The sequence below is a fragment of the Rhagoletis pomonella genome, unplaced genomic scaffold, assembly GCF_013731165.1.
Source record: "Rhagoletis pomonella isolate Grant_MI unplaced genomic scaffold, Rhpom_1.0 Rhpom_scaffold_00001, whole genome shotgun sequence".
NCBI classification, from domain to species: domain Eukaryota; kingdom Metazoa; phylum Arthropoda; class Insecta; order Diptera; family Tephritidae; genus Rhagoletis; species Rhagoletis pomonella.
This window is the reverse complement of record NW_023458555.1, coordinates 33,093,409-33,105,145: the sequence shown is the minus strand read 5'-3', so window position 1 is coordinate 33,105,145 and position 11,737 is coordinate 33,093,409. Positions and strand designations below refer to the sequence as shown.

Sequence of the window (11,737 nt, the reverse complement as noted above, 5' to 3'; positions counted from 1 at the left end):
AAAGCGTGGGGCGCATGTAATACACTTGAATTGATATGAAAAGTAATATATGTATGTATGTATGTATGTGGGTATATGAATAACGACCGCTTAAAATCGATTTCAAAGTTCTACTTTCGCTGTAGAAATTTTAGGTCTACGTTATGTAGTTTGACTATTGTCAATTAAATCGAATGCTTTGTATTGCATGCGCTCCACGTTTTTCATTTTCAATTTCATAGATTGTTTATAATGACTTTTGCTAAAATTTCAAAATCAAAAGTTATCAAAACAAATTCTGTGGGACTGAGAAATATTATTTTCTATTTTTTAGTCCATTTATAAAAGCGTTGTATATTAAAAAGATTTTTTTTTATATTATTTATTTAATAATCGGATTTAGATGTGATGAGTTTGAATATTTTCTACAGTAATTTTCACGACAATCAAAACTATTAAAAACGTCACACAATCGAAGATGATTAGTTACAAGCAAATAACGGTTCGAAAATGTCGTGAGAACTTAATTATTTAATGATATCGTATTATTTGCATAATTTGTATATATACTATAGAACTGCGCTTATTACGGTAATCAGTAGTACTTAATCTAAGTGTTATAACGTTTCTAAGTACATACATATGTACATACGTACATACATTACAAACATTTGTATGCATCCATTTGTAGATAGCGTGTTCATCTACATATATGTAAATTTAAAATTGCATTTCTCACCACAATTGTTACTATTCATTTGCTGGATACCTATTAGGTACACATAGTTCGCTCATTTGTGTTTCATAACTATAGCTCATACTGAACTTTGAGATATATCGAAGTGGAGTAACTAGAAAGAGTTTTCGTATCGCTGGAATAAATCTGTGGTGGAAGGATAAAAGTGATTAAGTCTATAAATTGCGTCAAGGGCGTCTTGATGTTATGACTATCAAAAAAATTTCCAACCCAAGTTAGTTTTATAGGTCCCCCAAGATCCCAAAAAACGCTATGGAGGATCCATAAAAAGTCGTTGGTATTAAAAAATGGTAAAAGAAACAAATGTGTATTATTATTGGAAGTCTTTTGAAGAGAAACAGGATTTTCCGACCGAAAAATATTTATTTTCAAGGATTCTATACCATTTCTACGAAAAAGCATTTTCGCCCCATATAAAATATATGGAAAACTTTATGGGCTTCTCGAAATATCATAAAAAATATACAGGTATTCTTTTTTCCATTTAGAAAAATCCTAGGGGGTGAGAGCTTAACATTTTTAATCTTTTTTTGGACCACCCTAATATATAGTACATACATATATACATTTCCAAATTTTTCCAAGTTAAAGCAATTGTCATTCATACCTTTCCAATTTACGATTTTCGTCCTTTGTGTTAGGGATTTTCTACATTTTCTTTTTGATGTATAAACATCTTAGCACTCGGTACACTGAGAAAAAAATCAACCAAAAATTGGTTAATATTACCAAAGTCAAACTTGAAGAGGAATCAATGTGATTTTTGGTTAATATTAACAATGCCTTGGTTGATGTTTTCAACAATGATTTAGTAATATTAACCAAACTTTTGATTGCAGATTTTTTCGTTTGAGTACGTTTATGTTCTGCACTTCACAGATGCTTTTTCATAATTCGGAGATACAAAACAAAAATTTGTATAACCATTTTAATACGTTGCCTCTAACGGGATTAGCAAATAACAGCAAGCATATCTACACACTCAGCTACAGCCGCTGTATAAATGTGTCTTCAAATGTTCAACTTGAATAAATGTTCTTCGTCGTTTGATTTGGTTCTGCACTTTACAGAAGCTTTTACGTAATTAATAAAAACCAAAAACAGAAAAAAAATAATAAAAATTGTGTATCGCGCTGACGGCATTCGTACTGCTGGAAGCCAACAAATACATAACAGCAAGCATCTCTGCACGTTCAGCCACTGCTAAAAGTACATACGAATTTGTTCTCAAATCTTCAACGTGAATCACACTTCTTAAAATCGGTTTATTAACCATGAAAAAAAATTAAACCATAGCTTGGTTGAAAAAACCATTGTGCTTTTGGCTCAGTGTATGGGTAAAATTTGCATTAACCCAGCACAACATTTGTAATTGCTTCCAAGCATTGTAACCCAGCACGAAATTGTATTTCAAGACCATACTGAGACTAGTTCACGACTAGTTTAGTTCGGGACTAGGTCGGGATTATTTTGATACCTGTTCAGGATCATTTCGGGTCTTGTTTGGAATCGTTTTAGGACTAGCTCAGGAGAATTTCGGATCTTTTTTAGTAAAATTTTGGGGATAATAAGGAACTGTGTCAAGACTTGTTCGAGATCAATTGTTGACAAGTTCACGACTTTTTGAGAAGCACTTCAGCACAATTTCGGGGCTAGTTTGTGATCATTTCCTTATAGTTCGAAATTGGTGATAAAACGAATACAAGACTATGAAATACTTTGAAGAAGTGGTCACCTAGAAATCTGACATATATTTTTCGCAGTGAAAAGGACTTGCATACATACAAATAGCTGTGTGTTTTTAGTCTGGTGGCTAGGAGGACTATTTGCTCAATGGGAGCATCTGCGCCTCGGTATGTAGATGATGTTCTGTGGATATGAGCAGTCATCCCGTAGTTGTCTGGAGTGATCTGGAGTTTAGAACCGATCGGCGCATTGCCTTCTATTTTATATACAAAGTTTCTTTGTGTTTATAGATTTTGTTGTGTCTCTGCATTTCATTGGCAAATGCCGTCGAAAGTTATACCGAGATAGCATTGAGTCTTCAGCTTGCTCTGCTGTTGTATTACCGGCTGGTCTGCGGGGCTGTTAGAACCTTCGTTTGTCGAATACTGAATACCTACCTCCAGATAAAGAACATCGGAACGTGACACCCAATATATCACAGACAAGATTAAGGCGATTAACTTAATCAGAAAATAGCGACATATTTAGATTGAGTCTGCCATCGTGGTCCTATATAGATTTATACATAATTCATTTTAGAATCACAAGTGATTTTGGAAGTACGTAAGTCTTAAAGAAAGTCTTATAGTTATGAAACGTAGTCATGAAATTGTGATCATTTATAATAACACATTAAGGGCCGTTTTCTCAAGTAACCTGTAACTTTAAAGCTCACTTTATATTTAAAGGTTGCGTTACAAATAAAGCTTTCTCTAAAGTGGGACATTTTATTATCGGTTTTAAATTGGTTTACAACCAAAAACATACATACGCCAAACACCGATAATAGAAATGCCTAACTTAAGACAAAGCTTTATTTTTAACCAACCGTTAAATATAAAGTGAGCTTGAAAGCTAATGGTTACATCTGAAAACGGCCCTAAAACATACAGTGTATGCAATATCGACCTATGTATGTACATACCGACATATTAGAAAAATGGCTTATGGCCCTGTGTGTTCATACATACATACATATATACATATATCAATCGCTGATAGCCAACTTGGACAAGTTTTCTACATAAAAAGTTTAGTCGTACGGTAACCAACTGTTGTAACGGTCGCGTGTGCTTATCTGTATATTAATGTGTGAACAAAAATAAATTAGCAACTGTGTGAGTTTTCAAAGTAGACGCGCTTTTCTGATTAAGATTATTGACCTATGAAATTAAAAACATTTTGCTTTATTCTACAAACAGGTACACTTTGTTTTTTTTTTTTCTACTTTTGGCGATTATTTGGAGAGTGGTCAAACATGAGAGATAACACTGGTCGACTGTGGGGCAAATTTGGCAATGGCAAGTGTGAATTTTTTTTATTTAATTTTATGGAAAGTGTTACGCTGATTATATTTGTTGTATTTTTTAGGCGAATTCGAAGTCAGAAGTCTTACCAAAGCTGATCTAGAGGAAGCCTTGCAGGTAAGTTGTTCAGAAATGTTCTTTTATCATATACAGAAGTTCTGCCAAAGGGAAAGAATTAAATTTTTTTTTTCGAAAGTTAAACGAAGTCTAAATTTCACAATTTCCGGGATTTTGCAAGTTTAATTTGGAATAGCTCAAAAACCATTATAGTTACGAAAGTGGTTCTAGTCTCGTTTTGAAGGTTCTATTAAGGGCTAAAAAGTAAATATGCTATATAAAAAACCAAAAAAAAAAAATTATTTATTATTGGAATTAAAAAAAAGATCCTTAAATTTTCAAGAATATGTTTTTTCAAATATATCTGTTTTTTAACCCTGACACATTTTTTTGCAAACTCCACAGAAAGTTAAGCTAAACAATTTTTAATTAATTTGAATTTATTTTTAAATTTGAGTTTCAAATAAATTTTTTTCAAAGTTCAAAAATTGATATCTAAAAAAAGAAACAACTTGAAAATTTCAGGATCTTATATGATCCGTTAGAGGTATTGTACAAAAAAAATTGAGCCGAGATTTATATAAGTTTTTTTAATTAACGTTTCTGCGATTTTTTTCATTAAAAAAATCTGTAATTTCATTTTGATTTTTCGAACAAAAAATTCGTTTTTTGAACTTTTTTATATAGATCCAAATATCACGTTAAACACGAGACCAGAACCATTTTTTAACTGCTGTAGGTTTTGAGATGTTCAAAAAATAAACTTGTGAAAATTTTAAGCTTCGAAAAATTTTTAAATTTTTTTTTCCTTTAGCAGAACTTCGTTATATCTATACATAGACCTAACCCGAGTAAAAATCGATTTTCAGATTATTACATTAATGATTAATCCACCATCATCGCTCATCTCTGTATACATGAATTATAAATTTACGATTATATATCTGAAAATCGATTTTTACTCGCGTTAGGGTCCTTTTCTTTAATACGCTAACTTAAATTTTGTCCGCCTTCGTTTGGCGATTGTACCGAATCGATTCCAAAACCAAGAACACCTTGAGAAGGGTATCTTTCTGTAGATGAGGATAGTTTCAAAATTGGTTCAAAATTACGGTCAAAATCGTCGTTTCAAAATGTCCGTATTTGTGTATAGTTGTTGTTGCAAACTGTTCAATTTGAATTGTTTTCGCATTTTGTTTAACTTCGTATTTGAAATGCAGCTTTGTAATAAAGATTGCAAAATGATAATAATGAGTAGTGTAGGGTAACTGAAAGGGTAAGAAAATTCATTGAATTTTTTTTGAAAAGAATTGAAATATATCTAGTCATCGCAAATTTAGTTATCGAAAGATATCAAGTTTCTTATCACCAAAGTTTATAGTTATCGAAATTTAACGGATCATCCATGTCTATTAAGTTATCGGAATGTATCGAGTTATTGCATTTGATCAATGTTTATTAAGTTATCGAAATTTATCGATACGCAGAAACTTATTCATCGAAATATACCGATAATTCTCGAGCTACAAAAATTTATCGGATTATCGAAATTTATAAAGTTAACAAAATTTCATTTCGTATATTTATTGGATAATCAATATCTATCGAGTGATCAAAATTATAGAGTTATCGAAGTTTATCGAGTTAATGAAATTCAAAAAGTAGACGTGATATATCGAGTTCTTTCAATTTATCGAGTTATCGGTATTTATTGATCTATCGAAATTTGTAGGTGGCTATCGAAAATTTTCAGTTTGTGGAATCGAAGTTTTTGAAATTTTCAAAGTGTATCGGGTTGTCTAAACTTCTAGAAATACATGAATTTATCGCGTTATGGAATTTTATCGAGTTACCACAGTGTATCGAGTTATCGAAATTTGTCGATAGATATGAAAATTTATAGATCTATCAAAATCGAGCTATCGTTATAAATATGTATGTATGTATGTATATACATATGTTTATCGAGATATGTAAATTTTTGAGTTATCTAAATTTATCCAGTTCTGGAAACGAACAGTTATCTAAATTAATGGAGTTGTCGAATTTTATCGAGTTATCGGTTATAAGGATTTTGAAATTCATAAGTTTTTTTTTTTTAATTTGTCAAGTTATCGAGATGCATAGTGCCCCATGGTTCCCTTGTCACCGTAATTGAAAATTGTGATAACTCTTGGTCTGAATTTTCCCCATTTAATCATTTGACTTTCAGGCGTAATATGCGAGTCGCCTGACGCAACATAAACACAATGGTAGCTTTGTTGAATGGTACTCGCCTGTGATTGTGAAGTTTTAACTGCCATTTCAATTGGCTTTGGAATACTCATCTCTCGCATTCATTTGCCATTTTCGTTGCAGCGTACACAGTTTCCAATTAGGTATTCCCGCTTTTTGGTATGACCTGACCTTTATTTTTTTATGGCCAATTGTATGCTACTGCCAGTAGATATCGCCAATCTTTATTATAGTAAAGAATCTTAATCTAATTGTTAAACTAATCAATTGCACATGTCACTTCAAAACACATATGTAATTAAGTACATGTGTTCAATATTTAAAATTAATTGGCTGATATTATTTGAATTTATCTTATCAATCAATTAAATTATATCTTAGATTTTTTATTTACTCTACGTAAATGTGAGTTTTACAAAAGCAGATAGTGACTGAATGGCCATAGGGATCGTTTTTTGTATGTATGTATACATGCACATGTAAGAATGATAGACAATTACTTTAGTAACTTTAACGGTATTCATGCACGGCTCACAGCCTCAACATCAAAATTAAGATGTGCATAGAAAAATTTCATTAACATTTTTTTTTTGGTCGTTTTAGAATACTAAGCCTTATTATGGAACTTTTAAAGCCATAAGGTATGAATTATTGCTATTTATATAACTCAATTTGAACTTGCTTAATTTCGTAAATATCTAATGCGAATCTTAGGCCTCGGATAAGACCCCCTTTTTTTTGATGACGACCACGGCATGCGCATAAAGCACTATGCTTTGAGGCATGCACCTGGAGTGCCCGATAGACGAGGCAGCTGCCACGTAAAAGAGCGCAAATACGATGTTCGATTTGTGGTGGGATAGGGACTTCATGTCGCTGAGTACTGCCATTCACCCCACGCTGAACGAGTTCCCACACAATTTGCATCGAAGCAAGATATCTCAACATCTTGTTTATTCGCACCCACGCCCCGATGAAAGGAAAAGACGAAATGAAATCTTGTTTGGCGATGTCAATGTAATGGTGTGCAAGGAAGGGATCCATGGTCTCTTATTCTTCTTGTAGTCCAATAAGGCGCAACAGTCGTTTCTCTTCTGTGCCAACTGGCGCCAATTGGAATAGCCAACTGAAGCCAAGCCATCCTTCACCTGGTCTTTCCATCACAGAGAAGACGTTCCTATTCCTTTAAAATTATGCCAAAAGCGAGTTCCGATTTGTATGCTACCCGATCTGGAGCTTTTGTGTATCCAATCGTATTAAATGACCGAGCAAGTAGAACCGCTGTATTTTAATTCACTCGGATGTTGTCTATGTCCATAATTCTGCGCTATATACATATGTACATAAATACTAGCATGAGCACATAGGCACTAACTCGTCCCGAACTAGTCCAAAAATTCCGAACTTGGCCCGAAATGACCCCAAAGTAGCAAAGTGGTTACGAACTAGATCCGAAAAAGTCCTGAACTAGTTCGGAATTAAGCTTGAATTTATCCCGAACTAGCTAATAAGGGTTTCTATTGTTGTGGCGTTATTGCATTGGACCATGGATATATATTAAAAAGTGTTGAACACATTTTCAACTATTCATACATATTTTCAGGTGCTTGATAAATCATTTTATTTGAATGAATCCGTTTGTATTGCTTGCGAAATTAACCAGCCTGAGAATGCGCAGGCGCGCAATGAACTCACCGAACTGTGCCGCATAACTGCAGATGATGGTGTTTCTTTGGTGGCTAAACATGTGCCAACTGGTCAAATAGTCGGCGTATCATTCAACAAAATACAGGTAAGGTATTTACATACATATATTTCGTCGAACCTACATACATACATACATTTATTGCAGTATATACCGCCCAACGGTCAAGAACCCTTTTTCATCAAATTCCGCAACGAGCGTGCGCACTCACCGCAGGCACAACGTCTTATGGATTTCATGATTGATGTGGATTCGGAAACGGATGTCTTTGAGCTATATAAAATAGATACATTATTGGAATTAATGTTCCTTGGCACATTACCAGAATGGGGTCGTCGCGGTGTGGCAACCGAATTATGCCGCCATACCATCCAATTGACGCGCGAGCTATCCGCAGGCATTGGCATTGAAGAAATGCATCCACAATTACGTGCTATGCGTCCGAAGGCAGTGACCGCTATATTTACATCGATGTTCTCACAGAAAGCAGGTCGTAAGCAGGGATTCAAAGTGATCAACATAGTGCCCTACAAACGCTTTTCGTACAATGGCAAAACATTTGATCAGACCATAAATCCGATGCACAAAACTTCAGAACATGTTGTGTACTTATTGTAGATTAGAAAAAGAATGCAAAGTAAATCCTATGTAATTGAATATTTAGAATTAGAAAGGGTGCAGAAAAGGCTTTCTTCCTTTTGCTAAATGAATACGCAAGTCCTTTTCGCTATTAGCCATCGAGAAGGAATCAATTAATAAGCTTTGCTAATTTGCACATTGCAATTATGATGTGTAGTTGTTATAATTAAAGCATCATCTAGAAATCGGCTACCACACAATAAGCACAACAAAGAGGTTTAAGAAATATTTTACCATTTATCTAGGCTATTTATGTATGTATTTAAAGTGAATAAAATGATTGCTGATTCACAAAGAAACAAGGGTGAGGCTTCTGATTTCTAATTAATGCCAAGTACATAAAAGAAAAATTGCTGCTTTGGTATTTTCCTAATCAAAATCAGAGTGATAATGAATGAGGACAAAATAAAGTATCTCCGGTCAGCAGGAAAATAGCGCATACGCGTCTCGGCATTCACGTCACTGTTGTCGGTAACAAGTTTATTTAGGCAACAGCATTAACACCGATAATAATGTCAGCCATGAAATCGAACTCTTGCCAACAAGTGGTACTTTGGACTGAGTAGACAATTGAGAAGTAAAGTCCTCTCTCGCCCTAAAAAATCACACTCTATAAGTCACTCATAGTGCCCGTGCTGGTTTATGGCGCGAAGGCGTGGACAATGAAAACATCTAATGAAAACAGACGATGACAAATATCTGCAAATATACAATGCGGATTGCTATGCTGGTAACAGAGGAAGAGGAAGGCCTCCACTGCGGACTAGATGGAGAAGGACTTGGCTTCACATGGCATTTCCAATTGGCTACAGTTGACATAGAATAGAAAGAACTGGCGTGATTTATTGAACTCTGACGGAATCGCTTAGGCGGTTACAGAAGAAGTCACAGAGCGAAAATAGACTGGCTACAATGGACAGCGGCCATGCTTGCCACGAGAGGCCTTCCTGCGACCCCTACCAAAGCTCTGAAATTAGTTTTTTAAACTTTATGGTAGATGGAATAACGAAAATTCCTGTCTAGTTGCAATGCTGCCATGTTAAATACGATCCAGCCATGGGGAGACCTCAAAATGGTACAAGCGAAAGTCCGTGAAACTCTTTTGGCCCCTGTATTAGACCATATTATTCCTATACACGGTCTAGGAAGCAATATCTCTATAACAATCCCAAAGAGGGGCGAACGGGAAGGTGTCACAGACCTAGATTCACAGTTGACGGCTATCTACACAGATGACTCTGAGCTAAAAGACAGGGTTTTTGTTTACTTGACCATTGTAGGGTTACTAATCGCAATAGCTTATGACCTCCGCACATTCAGACTGGCCTGTCAGGTTGCTATCAAATGTTTTAAATCCAACACAACAACGTCCCAAGTAGCCATTGAGTGTAAAGGGGTTCCCAATCATATGGCTCCTTAACCATTGTATACTAGGTCTAAATTTCTGAATTCTTTAGCTGGTGGCAACCCTAATCAAAAATGTTTTCGTAATGGATACATCTCGTTTGATTCTCATATACAAATATTTCATTTAACTTGTTATTAAAATTAATTTTTGCATTTTAAAATAGGTGGCAGCCTATTTAAAATATTCTTCAAATATAACTTTCCTAAAGCCCTCTCGTCGTTTGATACCCATATTGAAAGATTTCGTTTAAGTTGTTAGTTAAACTGATTTTACCGTTTTGAATAGCGGGCAAAACTCTTAAAGAATGTCTTCGAAATAAATCTTTTAGAAACCCCCTTCGCCTGACATTTCAATTGTTGTGATATTTTGCTTAATGGATCTTAGCTTTATTAACATTTGGAACCCTTTAAAAATTAGTTTTGAAATAAATCGTTTAGGAAACTCGTTCGTTCGGCACCCAGATTGCTGTAATATTTTCTTTTATTTACAAATTAATTGATTTTTACTTTTTAAAAGGGTGGCAACTTCTTCAAAACATCTATACACATGTTTATCTACGCTATAACCTTACTGTGTGCCAAATTTAATTGAAATACGTCCAGGCTTTTTAGCGTAAAAGAGCAAGAAACATACTAGCTCACTCACTCACTCACAAACTTTCACAGTAGGGTGGTCCAAAAACAGTAAAGTCGGAATTGTAATGCTTTCACCCCCTAGGATTGTTCTATATCACATGCATTTTTGGACGACCCTATTTCATAGTTATACATGTATGTGCATAAAAAATTATATAACGCTTTTTTGGCGGCAACAAAAACTTTTTCTGTGAGACATCCTAATATTAATGTGCGAGAATATTAGGATTAGATGCATATATTTATTTTTGGCGTCACCGCTATTCACGTTTAGTTGTTAATTTTTCATACTTGAAAAATGTATTGTAAAACTACATACATACATACATATATATGTATATTTCTAAATATCGTTCGTTTGCTGAATGAACGACATAATCCATAATTTCCGAATTTCAGTTTTTTGTCTCGTATAAAATAAATCTTAATTTCAATTGTGTTTTATAGAAATAGAATTTGTCTATTTTGGGCCAGCTTGCAACTTTACTCTTCTTCACTTTGCTTAGCAACTATTGCTTGAATACATACATACATCATTCTTGACCAAAATATGGATATAAATTGATGACAGCTTTATTGTCTTTAATGTTAAATTTTACGATTATATTTATTTTATTGTTAGTGATTACTTATTTCTTTCTAACAAAAAAAAAAAAAAAACTGCCACAAAAATTTTCCAGCTATTTTTTCTAAATTTTTAAATTTTTTAGAACATGTCGTTCTTCCAGCAAACAACAGATTTGCAAATTCATACTGTCGGCATTTGTCGTAAACAGCAGCAATAAAGGGAAATGTCACGTTCATACTATTGGTAATATTTCATTCAATTTAAAATAAACGCTTCAATTTAATGAAATTACTCGCATATCAGTAGCCGCGAAAAATTGAGATGCTCCAACTGTTGGTGATTGTGAGTGTATGTTTGTATGTATGCATGTACCTTTGCGGCAAGAGTGTCATAATATAAATAATCAACAACTAGAGAAAAACGGCTTTAAAGTTTGACATTAACATACGCTCCCATGATAAAAATGAAGACGCATTTTCTTCTAATGCGCTATTATTAATCGATAAACCTATGAAATTTTTACGGAGCAAGACGAAGAGTTGGCGGTTACTTCTACATGCTGAACTCAAAAAAAAAAATATTTTTTGAATTATGGCACTCTTGCAACAAAGGTGCGATCCAAACATATGTATGTACAAAGTCAGCATGACCAGGTTGGCATTTATAGCTTTTCCGGAAATAGTGATTTTTCGTTATGAAATTTTTGGTAATGTGGAGTTTAA

At 34.0% G+C, this 11,737-nt stretch overlaps 1 protein-coding gene across 1 annotated transcript; it reads left to right on the top strand.

Annotated features, from left to right (window-relative positions):
• The first annotated feature begins 3,505 nt into the window (after positions 1–3,505).
• Positions 3,506–8,694, top strand: LOC118751140. The gene is made up of 5 exons (XM_036485908.1): positions 3,506–3,579; positions 3,664–3,762; positions 3,833–3,885; positions 7,664–7,852; positions 7,913–8,694. The coding sequence occupies exons 2-5, from the start codon at positions 3,720–3,722 to the stop codon at positions 8,381–8,383; spliced, it is 756 nt and encodes a 251-aa protein (XP_036341801.1). The 5' UTR covers positions 3,506–3,579; positions 3,664–3,719; the 3' UTR covers positions 8,384–8,694.
• Positions 8,695–11,737: the final 3,043 nt, after the last annotated feature.

Bases quoted from the DNA above. Each gene is read 5' to 3' on its own strand.
- LOC118751140 (XM_036485908.1), top strand. From the start codon at position 3,720: ATGAGAGATAACACTGGTCGACTGTGGGGCAAATTTGGCAATG. The intron at 3,763-3,832 runs GCAAGTGTGAAT...TGTATTTTTTAG, and splicing joins GTGGGGCAAATTTGGCAATG to GCGAATTCGAAGTCAGAAGT. The intron at 7,853-7,912 runs GTAAGGTATTTA...CATTTATTGCAG, and splicing joins TATCATTCAACAAAATACAG to TATATACCGCCCAACGGTCA.